Consider the following 16,263-nt stretch of genomic DNA (forward strand, 5'->3'; position numbering starts at 1 on the left):
ATTCGCATACACGATATGATATCTTGTCTTGACGGTGAGCGCATTCTGCCCGCACATCATTGCTGTCGGCAATAAACTCTCAAAAAAAGAAACAGCAAAATCAACTCGTCTCTTTGGCATTCACGTGGGCTGCAAAGAGACAGAGTAGAGGGGGAGAGCAGCAAACATCTCACTAACTGGATCTTGTTAATATCACTTCTTCGTACGGAAACCATGCCAACATTCGTGACAAAGAACTTTAAGCTTGCGTCAGGAGTTGAACTACCCATTCTTGAGATCGAATACGTAACATATGGTAAGCCTATTTGCAATTTCAACCGAAGATATAGCTCACAATTCGTACTATAAGGCAAGCTGAACTCTTCTGGCGACAATGGAGTGTTAACGACCCACGGTTTCACATCAAGGTATGGATTGTTGATCTACTCAGGAGCCCAACTTATGAGCTAACTTTAACCAAATAGTCACTACATTTTGGATACTGAAGCGTATGGCAAAAAGTACTCAGGCTGGTGGAATGGAATTGTTGGCGAAGGCAAGGCTATAGACACCAAAAAGTACTTTGTGGTGTCATCAAACATGCTCGGTTAGTTCTTTCAGCACTCTTGTCTATCAGATTTTGGCCTTTAGCTGAAGCTATGTTACGTTACAGGCAGCAGTTACGGATCAACATCACCTCGCAGCACCAATCCCGCAACCAAGAAGCCGTATGGACCTAGTTTTCCAGATATCACGTTGTCGGATATTGTTGCAGCTCAAATGGCACTATTGACGAGCTTGGGAGTAAAGCATCTGTTTGCAGTCGCCGGAGTGTCATGTATGTTAACGAGTCTTGTGACGAAACGCTCCGATTGTTTTAGATAACGGATAGGCAAATATCGATTCATTCTTGCAACAATTTCATAAACTTATTTCTTTACTAGATGGTGGTTTCCAAGCTTTTCAATGGGGCGTTCAGTACCCTGAATTTGTCAGTGCTATCATCCCTACTGTAACGAATTCCAAAACCTTCATTCCCGCAGGCGCTGAAGAGGGACTACGAAAACAATTAGCAACCGATCCAAACTGGAATGGTGGTGACTATTACGACATTGAAGGCGGAATCTCGCAAGTCATGATTGCGAACCGTTTGAACACACTGAAACAGTATGGGGTGGATACTAGTCTGGAAGAACGATTAGGATCTGCTGAAGCTGCACAAGCTGCCATGCAGACAAGTGCTGAGGATTGGGCCAAGGAGTTTGATGGGAACTGTAAGTGCATCTCCTCCAGTCTCATTCTGATGTCGGTACGAGTATCTAATATACCCAATCATGCGTAGCAATGTTGACCTTGTTCAAGGCCATAACCACGTATAACGCTGAAGCTGAGTTCTCAAAGATGAAGGATGTCAAGGTTTTGCTAGTATTGTGTACCACAGGTAAAGGTAGCATTAATGTGGACCCGTTATTGAGATATAATTGCTAAGGCAATCTTACTTTGGTTGTATAGACAAGGTGTTCCCTCCAGCTCTTGGGGGCCCAATCATCAAGGCGTTAAAAGATGCCGGCGTAAAGGATGCAACGTACTATGAACTTGATTCTATTCATGGGCACTTAGCATCGACTATTGATATGGCTTGGGAGCCAACTCTACGAGATTTCATTGCTCGCGTCGAAAAAGAAGTGAAGGAACAATAATGATTGTAATGAGTTTCATAAGCTAGTCACTAAAGTAAATTCCTTTTCTCGGAGTCGTGAAGCCTTGACTTTGGTTCTTTCTATGGTGTCAGGTCTTCGTTACTGTTGGGTACCTAGTCGTCATAAGGGAGAACAGCTGGCCACACCGAAACAGTTGAATTGTGTCTATTTCATTGCTCTCTGTATATAACATGCGCTGTCTGTTATTGGTTTCTGTAAACACGCGTATTGAAAAGGGAGAGAAAAATCATATGTAAAGGGTGCCATTCTTCAACACAAGTAACAGGTAATAGTTTTCCTTCTCTTATCCTTCAACCTCAGGAATGATGCATATTTCAATAATCCCCTTCCTCTCCATCACTTTCAAAGTCACTCTCGTCTTCACTGTCATAGTCTACAGCAGAGATGTGCCTTGTTAGACAAACACGGCCGACTTGAGTCAAGAGCGGCCATCACAACTCACCACCAGTCATGGGATGATATTCACCACAATGAGTACAATATCGAGCTTGATGACTATCCCTACAATGCTCGTGGTATTCGAGCCAGCCACAATGTACAGTAGCAATAGGCGGCAACAGCGCACCATGAGGTGCTCTCAAAGCATCTCGTCGAGAGATTTCTTTACAAAGCTCACAAGTAACGACATTGATTGGTGTTAGAGTAGTCAAATCTTGCCAGAATTGACCCACTGTGATTGTAAATATGTGGCGTAATGTGTAGTCCATAGGCGGACGCTCTACATCACGGAGTATAGCTGGCTTTTGTGGTGGTTTGGTGACGTTTCGAGAGCTCGAGTCCTTCTTAGCTTTTTTGTATGCCTGTGAAGGAAGTAACGGAAGGAGACGTGTTTCTAACAAATATCGATTTGATATGCAACACTTGTGATGAACAAACTCACCTTCAAACGGCTCTCATATGCACCCAACGTTTTCTTTCTACGAACATCCTTTTCGTTATTCATTTCAGCAATACTACCCCACTTTTCCTCAGCGAGCTCCTTAGCGAGAGCATCACTGACAATCTCGTGAGAATTGAATGGGCCCTGGTTGTCTGTAACATATATAGGCATCCTTTTGACATCCTTTTAGGTAAGCAAGTACTTGTTCATGGCTGCACTCTTTGAGAGGATGCCAAATCGTTGATTATCTCGAAGACATGCGTTACAGACCCGTTCATTGGTGAATACGAATATCTGATTCGCATAGTCTTGACATTTGGAGCATTACTGAGTAGCGACGAGAGAAGAAAAGTATTGTCTAACAAGCCAAAAGTGTCAAAACATTAAGCAAACACACAGAGACGTTGAAACGAATCTCACTTGAGAGTAAAAGGCAACCTATCAACCTTTGCAGTCTCTTTCTCAATCCAGGACAGCATGCTCTCCTTCCTATCTTCCTCTCGTTCACTACCTGCAATTACTCCTCGAAGATGTTTCAAGATTCATTTGAAAAAGCTGTCATTGTAGTAATCCAGACTTGTATATAGGCTCTTAGAGACCTTTGAGAGCGCTACGTAAGCGGGAATATGCAGGTAGTCACCAATTGAAAAGAGTAGCTCTAATGGCAATCCATTCAAAGTATTTTGTGGTGCCATTTGTACAATATCCTTCGTATCGGCAGTAGCATCCTTCGGAGCCTCAGTAGATATAGCTGCCTTCTTGCTCCTGGTTTGCATCTTGCTGGCAATGATGAGTTTGCTGCTGAGTTTCAAACTGCGTCAAAATCACGAGTAAAGCGTCGAGTCCAACCACGCACCAGCAACAACGCTTCTTTCACCCCTTTTTTGGAGAGTTTCCATGGTTTTCGGATATCGTGGTTCATTACAAAGTCTGTTTCGCTATTCTATTGTTTCTAATCGCGTCACTGCTAGCAGGAACAAACATAACAGACCTTGATGTTGTGTCAATGCCATCTGTATGCTATCTGGTATATATTTTGGCTAAATACACTTATTCACAAGCAAGAAATACAATAATACACAAGGGAGCATTCATTATTCGAGCCATACACGGCTTCGGAATCTCAGCACGTTTCACTTTACTGATTGTAAACACCTTCCACTTCCTCCTCATTGAAATCTCTATCACCATTATTCTCGTCACTAACATAGTCTATCAAAGTGTGGAGGAGGTGTCTCGTTATCATTAACTGGAGACTCTGACAATCAGTGGTTGGAACACATTGAACACATGGCAACACTCCTTGAACGTGAATGTAATGGTCGAGTGTTGTCCGAATTTGGCCTCCGCAAGTCTTCCACATAACAGCAGTGAGCATAGTATTGAGTTTGTGGCCACCAGTCTCAGCAAACTTGAGCACTTTGATTTTAAGGATCAATATGTATCTAGTGAGGCGATAGAACGCGCATTACCAACATACGAGCACAGACAGGCGTGAAGATATGTCTGAATATCTACAACTCTACAGAAATCCCAATGATACAAGAGACCTTGTCTGCGTATGTTGGCTCTGGTAATATGCTGCTGTGGACTGCCAGAAGAAGGACAATCCTGGTGCATATGTTCGAAGACTGAAAGCAAGACTTGAAATAGACGCTCAACAATCTTGAAGGATCGTAAAGAGGAGAATGGAACGGGAAGTTACTATATGTTGTTGGTAGTGTCCTGCTTTGGAAGTAGTTGAGGAAATTTTGTAAAGAGGAAGGTATAAAGGAAGCGATGTTGAAAAGTTGAAAACCCTAGTAGGTTTATGCTCATAAACCGTGTTTGATGAAATCCCCGTAAAACCATACTTGTGGTCGCAAACCCGTAGAATAGAAACATATCCGCCCATAACAACATGAAGTGCATCCCGAAATTTGCTTTTGAAACACACTATATTCAATAACACTCACAGCTATTTTAATAATCGTCTCCTCGTGACACAACTTCCTTGCATGTCGGCCTAAGTATAATAGTATGCTAAAAAATACGATCAGAATCTTGGTGAATACGAACACAGTCACATAATACTATACACATACCTCATATTGAGCTGTATACGATCCCTTGATATCAACCAATGGAGGATAATCCGTGACTGCACCAACATCAACAAGATTCTTCAGAGCGAGAAGATACTTGCTATCATAGCGATCTAAGTAACGACGGCAGAATGGAAGGGTGTTGAAGTGTTTTGTTATCGTTGCTAATAGTTGCTTGGCCCTTGGTAATCTGTTAAAGATAGTCCCAAAAGAAGAGTGCGTGAGTGAGGACAAGTGTCACACATCGATTGGTAGCGCAAGTAGATATTTTTGCTACTACTCACCTCAATGGAATATGTCCAGCATCAAAAGTCTTTGCGTAATGACTGCACTCCATATCTTCGTGGACATATCCTTTGCCAGTTGAGCCGAATGTCTCGATAGCGAATATCTCACCCTCCTATAATCATTGTCATGTGAGTTTCGATAAAGAAAATGGAACCTAAACTATATGAATGAAGTACCTCCATCTTGGTCTGTTCACCACCTTTCACAATAGGAACAGTCTTCCCACCATGTATTTGGTAACGTCCAATAGAGTGGCCATTCAGATTTCGAATTGATTTGACTTGGTAAGTCTTGTTTCCAATCTCGACTTCGTATGATTCCATGGCTTCTTGTATAGCTGCACCAATATCTCCTAGTCGGACATCAATACCAGCTTCCTAATAAGTTGAGATAAAGTCAATGATACTGCGTTCGACAGTATTCACATGAAGATGGCCGCACGATTGCTGGTTTTTTTTTGCTGGCACTAACAGGACAAATCGACGACGTACCCTGATACCTGTATTGGTAGCATCTTTGACAGCAGCCAACAAATTGTCATATACAGGGTCAAATGTCATGGTATAAGCACAATCCACAATACGTCCTGCGAGGTAACAGACGCGAAAGAAGTAATTAGTCTCAAACAGGATGGTTTCAACAAACTTCATTCACATACCATTAACATGAACTCCGAAATCAACCTTCATAACATCCTGTTGTTGCAACACAGTCTTATCCCCAGCATTAGGAGTATAATGTGCAGCAACGTGATTCAACGAAACACCAGTTGGGAAGCCAATGCCAGACTCGAATCCATTCTCTTCCACTAGCGTACGAGTACCATTTTCAATCAAGTCGACGATCTCAATCATGGACATGCCAGGTTTGATTGTCTTTTGGGCGTATTTACGGACTTGACGATGTACTTCGGCTGCACGTCGTATGTCATTGTAGTCGTCCGCTTGTAGACGTTCGAGGTGGCGTTTTTCTTCTGATGTTGTGCGGTATGAGTTTCTACGAAGAAGAAAGGATTGTGAGAATGAAAGTGTCTTGAGGCTAAAAGGAACACATCATCGACTCTACGTACTCATTCAGGTACTCGCAGATTTGACCTTCAGGATAGACGTGATTGGGGAAAAGTATGGAAACAGGTATAGTTGGTGGTTCGGTCTGTATCGGTATGCCTTTGGAGTCTTTAGCAATAGTTGGAGTTGCTGGTGTTCCATTGGTTGATACGTTGGCAACACCATTGGTACTAGCAGCACCTAAGCAACGATGAGCGTCAATAATCATGATCCAATATCGATATCTCTTATAATGAGGATCGCACCCTTCTTCTTCTTCTTTTTGGGTTTCTTTTTCTTGGCTGCACCTGCGAGAGAAAACAAGGTTTTTGATGTCAATAGTAACGTCTCAATACAAGCACAAGAGCAGGATATATAATGATTTTCTCCACCCTTTTGAAATGTTTACCTGTAGCGGTAGCGGCAGCACCAGCTTCAACTTCTTCCTCATCATCATCGCTAACGTCCTCAACTACTTTTTCATGGTTTCCATTGAGAGCCAGCTTGTCTGTTACGGCAGCTATCTCGGTATCGGTAGCTGGAACATGCATTGCGTGCTTCTTGACACTGATATTCAATGCACAATATCCTTCCTCGAGTGTTTTCTTTTGTCACTGATCCGCAATGTTACGGGTGGTGACTACGAGGCAATTCACATTAAAAAGAAGCGAGATCGACGTATCATACGGATGCTATTTATTCATATAAGCTAAAAAAGCGAGAAATACACGTCTCTTGTCACTCTTTATTGACTTCATTGCAAGGTATGTGTTGTTGTATCGGCTAAAAACGTTCAAATCAAAGAATCAGAATTAAGCGCATATTTAGGATCGATTGCCAGTCACTTGGGACGTGATTTCATTCGTATCTTTACCATAAGGTAAGTGCTGTCTCTTGGTTGCTCCAAGAGTTTGAAGCTCAACACCAACATCACCCTCCACCATTAGAAGGATGACAAGACTAAGTATCCTGAGCAGGCATTGCCTTCATAACACATCCCATACCCCATATATACCGAGCACTCTCTTCCGCCATCTGATACATCAACCAATAACAACCAAACAACACCAACATCAACGTCACTTTACATCAACCCCAACTCTCCTCTCGCGCCGCAAACGAAACTTTTACGAGGTACTGGGCTTACAAACAGACGCAGACAAGAAGGCCGTAAAAGCCCAATTCTATAAACTATCTCTCGAATACCATCCAGACAGAAACTCGGCCGACGATACCGCCCATGCCAAGTTCCTAGAGATATCCGAGGCGTATTCTACTCTAGGCAACGATGCAAAGAGAAGCGAGTACGATCGTAGTCAGGCCGGGTATCGAGCTGCTCATGGATATAGTAGTCACACTGGACATTATGGGGCACCACAGACACAGGGTACAGGGCCTCGTCGCGGTCCACGTACATATAGAGAAGAGATCAATCCGCAGGATTGGATTCTGCATCGTCGTAAACACAACCATACTCATAAACCGGGTGAATCGGCGTATAACTATACGGCACATCAGGATGGACATTATGGATCTGCTGCTGAAGAGGCTCGTGAAAAGGCCAAAGAGAGGAGACGCGTGAAGAACATGTATTATAATGAAATGTTTGAAGCAGAACGATCTCAGCCGAGGTTTGTGACTGTGTTTGCTCTTGTCTTGTTTGGGTCGTTCTTCTTGCTGCATTCTGGGAGTATGTTGTTTATGGAGGAAAGTGGAAGGGGTGGTAGCAGTGATAGGTATAACTGTAGTAGAAGGAGGAGTAGTGTCATAGATATAGTAGAGTTGGAAGAAAGGACGTGTAGACGGCGTGGTGAATGTGATGATGATGAGACATAGTGACTCTAACGTAGTAGTAATAAAAGTTGAAATTTATAAGAAATTCCCTAATTCCCTTGTTATTAGCTTATTAGCTCTCTTTACGCGTCACTAGTGTCAAAAACCTTGCTTCACTCCTGACTTCCATCATTCCTTGACACCAAAGTTGACAGCGATTTTCAAGCAGCAGAAAAATCCTATCAACAAAGTACCAGATACTACTTGATTGAATCTATTTGCAGTCATGGTCTTAGAGGCTACCATGCTCGTGTAAGTGTTCGTTATAATAGTATTTTGAACAAAGGATTTCGAAAGTGCTCCAGCAAGGACAACGCCTAACTGAGCTGACCACATCATAGACTGGATAATTCCGAATGGATGCGAAATGGCGATTACACTCCAACTCGACTCGAAGCTCAAAAGGACGCCGTCACTCTCCTCTTCAATGCTAAAACACAATCAAATCCTGAAAATACCGTTGGATTGATGACTATGGCTGCAAAAGGGTATGCACCATTGATCATATTGCATTGAATATTCAAGAATTCTGTCTAGATTCAGTTTCTATGTTGCTTTACACTCGCCAACACGTTATATTATAACACTAGACCAGAAGTACTCGTGACGCTAACATCAGACATTGGCAAAGTCCTCACTGCCTTACACCACATTAAGATGGGCTCTTCAGCTAATCTGAATACTGGTGTCCAAATCGCTACTGTATGTACCCTCATACCCTTTTTACGCTGAACGCGTCATCACTCAACACTCTTGACTTACGTACTAGTTGGCATTGAAACATCGACAAAACAAAAACCAAAGGCAGCGAGTCATTGTATTTGTAGGCAGCCCAGTCGCTGAAGATGAAGCTACATTGGTCAAATTGGGCAAGAAATTAAAAAAGAACAATGTTGCTGTGGATATCGTCAATTTCGGTGAAGAGACGGAAAATACGGCGAAATTGGAGGCTTTTATTGCGGCTGTTAATTCTGGTGATAACAGGTATGTTACTGACAAGTCAGTGTGTTATAAAAGCATGCAGAAGCAGTGCATGACTTAAATCCAATGTCTGTTTTGGCCGATATCTCTGAGATGTCGTCTTATCTACCGCACACCACTATTCCCTCTCTAAATTGCTCTTTCTATCTCCAATCTAGTCATCTAGTCACAATCCCACCAGGCCCACACATACTATCCGATGTATTGATAACATCTCCCATCATTTCTGGCGAAGACGGTGCACCGCCAGGTTTCGCCAACGCAGGCACATACGAATTCGGTGTAGATCCAAACCTAGACCCAGAACTCGCTCTCGCATTACGTATCTCGCTTGAAGAAGAAAAGGCCAGACAAGAAGCTTCGTCAAAACCTGATTCATCTGCTGCTGGTATCACGGCTGGTAGTGCAAGTGGAGGAGCATCAACGAAAATGGCTGTTGATAATGAGGAATTGACTGGCGATGAAGATGCTGAATTGGCTAGAGCTTTGGCCATGTCTCTCGGTGGTGGTGGTGGTGGTAGTGCAGCAGGTGGAGGAGGAGATGTTGTCATGACTGATTCGAATGAGGATGATGAGTTGGCTCGTGCTTTGGCCATGTCTATGGAGGGTGCTTCGACTGGGGTGAGTTTCTGTTGAAATGGGTGGATGGTCTTCATGCTTTTTTTCGTCCAGAATGAGAGCTTAACCCTTACTCCCGCCTTTTCTGTAGAGTGCTGGTCTTGATCTCTCTGGATTGGACTTGGGTAGTCTACCAGGTGTGGATCCAAATGATCCTAGATTCAGAGCCATGCAGGACAAGAGTAAAGACGCAGACAAGAAGAATGACAAGAAATAGGCCGTCATGTTGAGGAATTGGAATGTCTTGCATTAGTTATTGAAGAGAGGGGACATGGGAGTAGTTGCTGCTAGTTGGTAGTGATGGAAGGTGGTGGTTTTTTATGTACAAAGAATACTGAAATAAACAAGGAAGCTGCATAAATTTTCTCTGGTGCTCTGTGGTTTTTTCAGCCTGATGCTCTTTGAACTGTGGGTCAACTTGATTTGCGAATGAAAAAATTAAGTGACATCTTCATGCACACATAACCAGCTCTTATTCTACATTACGATTTTCCAGAGACCCAGAATAGCCTTGGCATTTCAACGCCCCGATAAAACCTTCCAATTTCTTCGCAACGCAACTTGGGCGTCCATCGTGCTGATGAATGTACGAGGACTTGTCTGTGTATGTTCGCTCCACAGGAGCCTGCCACCAGACGACCTACATATCGATGAGGTAAAAGTATTGTTTGCCGTCGTCCCATCCATATTCAGACTTGGCTTCATCCTTGTCTGGACTCGAGTGCTGGCAATACGTCCTGCCACGTCAAGAGCGATACGGTTGGAGTTCAAGTCCAGATACTCGAGTTTGCTCATTTCAGTGGCCACAAGTCCGATACTGTCTCCATAGGTATTACGTGGGAGACTTACAGAGACGATATTCGGACAGTACTCGCCCAAAATATCCACCTTCAATGATTCTTGGTCCTCAACCCAATTCTGGATTACCAGATCGGAAAGCTGTTTGCCATAGTTCGATAAGAGATGGAGTGCCTGTGTTTTATTGTATGGTAGAGTCAAGGCTCGGAGGTTTCGGATTGAGAATCTGGGTAGCGGATTAAGTATGATATTGCAACATATATAGAGTTTGCGGATAGTTGCTGAATGGCGTTTAATGAGGTTGGTAACGATATGCCCTGGCATATGTAAACCAAGAGACATGCATTCCAAATTGGGTTTAGCAGCTGGTGATGCCAGTGATTGTAGTAATGGAGTATAATCCATGGACGTATTGTCTTCTCGTATGGTGACACTAAGGTTTACATATTCCGTCAAGTCTCAATTCCCCTGGTGAAGCTAACGACCTCGATGTCGTTGCATTGTCTATAGGCGCTTCAGCAACTTCGAAACATACATGTTTCAGTTTAGGATTATGTGATAGATCCCAAGCTGAGGCAGAGACGTCATACCGACCACCACCAGAGAAGATAAGTTCTTCGAAGCTGTTGATGCTCGTCACTCTTAGGATTGGCAATACCGATACTACTTTTGAGCTGCTGCCCTGTTGTTGTTTCCGCCCACATATATACTTCTTGCGAGAAGATCGACCGACAAATCCTGTCTGTTTCTTCTCTATTACCTTGAATTACAATGCCCTGCACACTGTACACGCTGGTCATGGTAGGTCAATGTGGGTAAACTTATTGGGACAACAAAATGAGCCAGTCCGTGATCAATTTTGACTTCACTAAGTCACTAAGAGCGACGGCAAAGTTCATTTGCACGAATATAGTGCCTTTCTTTTTCTCCGTATTCATTAGTGCAAAGTTGCATGTAAGAATACCAGGGCGCCAACTACCACACGAAATGAGGAATTCTTTGATGTTGGCCTGGCATGTATTAAAATAGTGTGCGTAGACGGAAAAGTCACCTTTTGAATCGGAAGGTTGGGAATCGAAGTTGATTCTGGTACGCAATTGCATTTTGCGTCCAAACTCTGAGTTGGTCACCATTTCATTTCACCAACATGCCAGTACACCTTGAAAATCCTTTAAAAGACATAAACCACTCTAAAAGAAGGAGCGTTTCTTGTCTTGGTACGTTCAATCTGACTCCATTCACTCTGCACGATTCTCACATCCTTGCAGATTCTTACAAACCGTTTTCTCAAACAACAAACTTTAATGGGTCGTTCCAAGGGCTTCAACAACGGCATTATGCCGCCTCTGATATTGGTCATAATTATTTTATTGGCTATCATTGTTTACATTATAGTGCCAATGCCGGAATATCAGCCTCCGGTGGTGCAATCCTCGTCGACAGTTTCAACTCGAAAAGAACAAGACTTAATCCGTATTCATGCTCCGTCAGAAGGCAGCAATCCTAAATCCTCAGTTTCATCGCGAAGGGAAGACTTGTTGATCTGGAACACTCTTCAATTCTTGTATAATATCAGGCAACATGAAAGGAGGGTTTATTCTCAAGACAATGAGGACGGAGTGATTGTAAGCTACAACACCAATTCGCTCATCGCCTTGGGTCTCACTGTTCTCCTAAACGGTTTCGCAGGAATACTTGTTTGACAATATGGGAACTACAAACAAAAGATACGTCGAGTTCGGGACTCAGTCATGTAGTGAATGCAATACCCGTTGGTTATGGGAAGAATACGGCTGGGACGGTTTGCTAATTGATGGAAATGGAAAGACTGGCGATTCTCGAATCATTCGTAATCATTACATTACAGAAGACAATATCGTTGGGCTGTTTCAAAAGTATGATGCTCCCAAAGAAATGGATCTTCTATCTGTGGATATCGACAGTCAAGACTTTTACGTATTGGATGCTATCCTTCGTGGAGGTTATCGACCACGAGTTGTTGTCGTTGAAATTAATCGCAGTTTTGGGCTTAATGAGTCTTATGTAAGTGCAGAATAGTCTCTCACCAGCATCACAGGGCCTTCACTGTGGTGATGTGATTTTTATTTTTGACCTGAAGTCTTCGTAAATGTTTTCTTCAGCTCACGAAGAAGAAGCTCACACACTGCTTCATACAATTCCTAGACTATTGACCGCTCTGTACTTGTATGGAAAGGCGACTCGGCTTTTGGCATGTCACCACTAGCGGCCAACCGTCTCTGCAACAAGTACAATTACCATGGTGTATACCTTCAAGCCAATGGTAGAGGAGCAACTCGTTCCTGCAAACGCCTATAAATTGAATGACTAACATACAAACACTCAAAAACCAACAATAGGTGTGAATTTGTACTGTGTGTCTCGAAAGGCGATGTCTGATCTCGTCTTCTCTAAAACCAACATTCGAATTGAACCAAACGAGCTCAGGGAATACTTGCCACAGTTTTCGTATTGGTGGCATAAAACAGAAGCAATCCATACGGACAGTTTGATCAAGTTTAGGAAAGAGTTTTTATCGTTGCCATGCTGGATGGTTGTTAATGAGGCTGGTGAAGCAGTAAATCGTACCATTGGCATGTAAACAAGGCCTTCTTTGTGATTCCAACGTTAGTTTAGATTTTACATCGTGTAAAATTATTGATATTGCAACCTCTCAGAGACACTTGTGTGTTTGATGATAGAATACAAAGATCCTATTCAAGCGCGTCTATTACTAAATCTATTGTAAATCTCTTGTTCAAGTTAGGCGTTACAGATTCCTTTTAGAAGCGATGTCTACCGATCCTTCAAGACTCTAGAGCTTCTTCCATAGCCTCTACTTCCTCAGCTCTGTCTTCAGATAAGCTAAGAATGCACAAGGATTGTCCTGCCTGCGTTGAGTCCACAACAATGAACTCCCAGACAATGTATATACGTCCAACGCATCTTTTGGAGTTGGATGGTTGTTTGTCCCAAAAATATTTAGGCGTGTCTTTATATTGGTCTGCACTCGTATTCCGGCAATACGATCCATCATCTCACGAGATACAGGATTCCTAACACAATCAAGATATTCAAGTTTGCAGAGTCTCGTAGCCATAAGCTCAATGCTCTGCTCGTCAGTGCCATCTGGAAGCAGTGTCGAGACCAAATTCGGGCAGCACTCTACAACTACATGCGCTTGTAATGATTCGGGCATGCCGTTCCAACCCTGTATCTGAAGCCGCTTGAGCTCCCTGCCGTATCTAGATAAAAGCTGGAGTGCTGCTGTTTTATCGGGACGGAATCCAGCTGCAAAATTGTGTGGGAAGTCAAAGTCTTCGAGGTTTGGTATTGGACATGTTGGTAGTTCCTCGAATCCGTTCCTCCATCCTATATATAGTTTACGGATAGTGCTTGCATGGCGCTCAATTACTTTGGTAACGAGGACTGGTACTGCGGGGCTACTGCAAAAGGTCAGAGTCTCAAGTTTACATCTTGCTTCCGGTGAAGCCAAAGACCTCAGTACCTGCATATTCTCAACGTCACCCGACTGGATGTATATACACACATCCGTCAAGCTGGTGTACTGTGAAAAGTCCCAACATTCCTCCGAGAATGGTAACTCAGCTTCAAACCCGTTAAAAGTGAATGACTTTAGACTTTCCGTACTCAAGATTCGTAAATTCAGTAGCAGGGGCTCGAGAAATTCACTATCACACATCACTAGGCTGTCTACTGCTAGATATTGTATCGCGTTCAACACCGAAGTTGGTGGCACTCTGTCCGTGCTCGAGATACTGAGCTTGCAATCCGGATTTCGTGTCGCAAACAAGCGAACAACGTCATCATCTATAGGCTCATCTTCTTCATCCACATCGAGATGAAGTACAAGCTTCTCTAACCCCCGAGCGTGCGTCAACACAGTGGCAAAGTAGCTATAGACTTCTATGTGACGTAGATTGCTGCAGCGTTCCACAAGACGAGCGAAGCGTTTCTCGTCGAGAACTATGTGACTGTCCACTCCGCTGTTAAGAGATTCAGGTTTACTTCTTAGTCTGACAACATTGCAGGGCAGGTTTTGGAGCAGTATCTTACCAAGTACACGGTGCATCCGCATCATCAAAATATCTAACAGGTGTTCCCGAGAAATCTATCCTTTTCAGATGGGTGAGAGCGTCCTGGCCCATCTTGTCAGAGTTGGCGAGAATCACATCCAATTTGTGGAAACAATAGCGGCATTGTGTTTCTTTTAGAGGTGGCAATTGCTTATATAATGCGCGGAGAGCCTAGTCGAGTAGTTTCAGCTAACGGTCGGTATGGATGTTGCTCTACAATTCGCAAAAAGCAAAGTTCTTACACAATCGTTCCATAGCTTGGATGCCCGAGCCACTTGGCCTAAGCTCGCTACGTCAATGACGATTCCGTCTTTTTTTGACATACTCCAGCACGTTCTGGATGATTTCGGCTGGTAGTGTTGCTGCTTCTTCTGTCATTTCTAGTTTTCTGTAGATGACTCGAAGGTTGCCAAGAGAATCTGCAAGCTATGCATGTTACAGGCAACTACCAATTCGCAAATTCTGAACATGAGATCAATTTCGTTACGGTTTCAAACTCTTGTTCCTTGCGACCTTGCCTTGTATTCAAGTCATCAACTTTACTCCTGACCAAATCAAGTAAATCAAGGCGAAACCCATTTACCTGATTTCAGGGACACCAACGTATTTCAATATCCGAAGTGGACGTCATATCTCTGCTTTAAAGGTACTCGCTACTGAACTCTTTTGGAGCAACAATGTCGAATTGCGGCAGCCAAGTGCAAACACTATGAAGGAGGGAGGAACTGTTCTGTGTCTTCACGTTTTTTTGAAGATGCTTATATTAAACGGTCTTGCGATTCCAAAACTATCTCAGCGATTTATCCAGGATGATTTACGAGCAAAAAATCAAGTTGCTAGCAAAAGACTCTCCTTGCTCCTGAAACTTTCACTGCCTTTTAAATCTCACTCCTTACTACTCTTCAGATTGACTAGACCTCCTAGCGCTAGTTGTTTCCTCACTCTGCCAATGAATGCCTGCGGATCCGCCTGTTTATCGTCAGTCCACAAGAGAGTCCCCCACAGACATCTTATATATGGACACGGTGGCTTCTCGTGTTGGGGATCTCCAAGTGTTGTAAAATTTAGACATGTCTTCGTACTTGTCTGAGCTCGTGTATTGGCAACACGTTCTGCCAGTTCACGAGACACGATTCAGTTTCGTGCCAACAAGCTCCACATCTAGCTCCGGACTAGGCTCTTCCACATACAGGTTGGGATAGCACTCTACCAATTCATTCACCTTCAAGAAGCGATCCCATTCAATCCAATCATCTTGTATTCCCACGTGTTTTAGCTGACCACCATACCTAGGCAAGATATGGAGTGCCACCTGTTTGTTGGGTGGTAGAGTCAAGTGCTCGAGATTCGGAATTGGAAACGTAAGCGGAGGATTGAATAAGTCGGAATCTATATCTAACTTACGGAGTCTCTCTGAATGACGTTTAACGAGCTCGGTGAAGATAGTTGAAGGTTGATTTGCTATCGGAAACCCAAATGATAACGATCTGAGTCTGGCCTTCGGTACTAGTGATGCTATGATTGCAATACATGGCTATCGTCTTTAGAAAGCCTACCAGCACGTACGGCCAAGTCGTTGAGATTGGTATACTCTGACAGGTTTCAATCTTCTAAAGTCGATTGAGATCATCGTCATAGCTGAGGAGACTGACTGATCTCAGACCTTCAATGCTAGTGCTTTGTAATGCCAGCAGCATTGAATCGACGGGTTCCTGTGTAGTCTATGTAGCGGTATATACCTCAGTGCTTAAATGCTCCACTTTGACATGTCGCATTGCCATCAACATCGAAGCTTACGCCGTTGCGTTGACGACCCTGATATTGAGTTTACATTGTGGATTGCGTCTTAAAAACAATTGAGCGACTTCAGCTTCCGTAGACTCTTCAGCTTGATGGTAAAGAGAAAGATGGATGCTCTCC

General features: G+C 43.4%; 4 protein-coding genes across 4 annotated transcripts; 3 read left to right on the plus strand and 1 right to left on the minus strand.

Moving 5' to 3' along the window:
• Window positions 1-4,542: 4,542 nt before the first annotated feature.
• On the minus strand, window positions 4,543-6,549 carry SmJEL517_g03548 (uncharacterized protein; the record flags this gene model as incomplete). Its single annotated transcript, XM_031169476.1, has 9 exons — window positions 4,543-4,602; window positions 4,665-4,854; window positions 4,949-5,064; window positions 5,129-5,329; window positions 5,444-5,538; window positions 5,611-5,948; window positions 6,022-6,199; window positions 6,265-6,306; window positions 6,408-6,549. 9 exons carry the CDS (start codon window positions 6,547-6,549, stop codon window positions 4,543-4,545), a joined length of 1,362 nt encoding a protein of 453 aa, XP_031024508.1.
• A 400-nt stretch (window positions 6,550-6,949) lies between these two features.
• SmJEL517_g03549 (uncharacterized protein) lies at window positions 6,950-7,834 on the plus strand (the record flags this gene model as incomplete). Its single annotated transcript, XM_031169477.1, has 1 exon — window positions 6,950-7,834. The coding sequence occupies one exon, from the start codon at window positions 6,950-6,952 to the stop codon at window positions 7,832-7,834; it is 885 nt and encodes a 294-aa protein (XP_031024507.1).
• A 223-nt stretch (window positions 7,835-8,057) lies between these two features.
• Window positions 8,058-9,647, plus strand: SmJEL517_g03550 (uncharacterized protein; the record flags this gene model as incomplete). Its single annotated transcript, XM_031169478.1, has 6 exons — window positions 8,058-8,083; window positions 8,173-8,319; window positions 8,422-8,533; window positions 8,601-8,815; window positions 8,971-9,433; window positions 9,522-9,647. 6 exons carry the CDS (start codon window positions 8,058-8,060, stop codon window positions 9,645-9,647), a joined length of 1,089 nt encoding a protein of 362 aa, XP_031024559.1.
• Window positions 9,648-11,565: 1,918 nt separating this feature from the next.
• On the plus strand, window positions 11,566-12,848 carry SmJEL517_g03551 (uncharacterized protein; the record flags this gene model as incomplete). Its single annotated transcript, XM_031169479.1, has 4 exons — window positions 11,566-11,853; window positions 11,918-12,271; window positions 12,413-12,530; window positions 12,607-12,848. 4 exons carry the CDS (start codon window positions 11,566-11,568, stop codon window positions 12,846-12,848), a joined length of 1,002 nt encoding a protein of 333 aa, XP_031024560.1.
• Between the last annotated feature and the right edge of the window lie 3,415 nt (window positions 12,849-16,263).

This window comes from Synchytrium microbalum (assembly GCF_006535985.1).
Source record: "Synchytrium microbalum strain JEL517 chromosome Unknown SmJEL517_scf0019, whole genome shotgun sequence".
NCBI classification, from domain to species: domain Eukaryota; kingdom Fungi; phylum Chytridiomycota; class Chytridiomycetes; order Synchytriales; family Synchytriaceae; genus Synchytrium; species Synchytrium microbalum.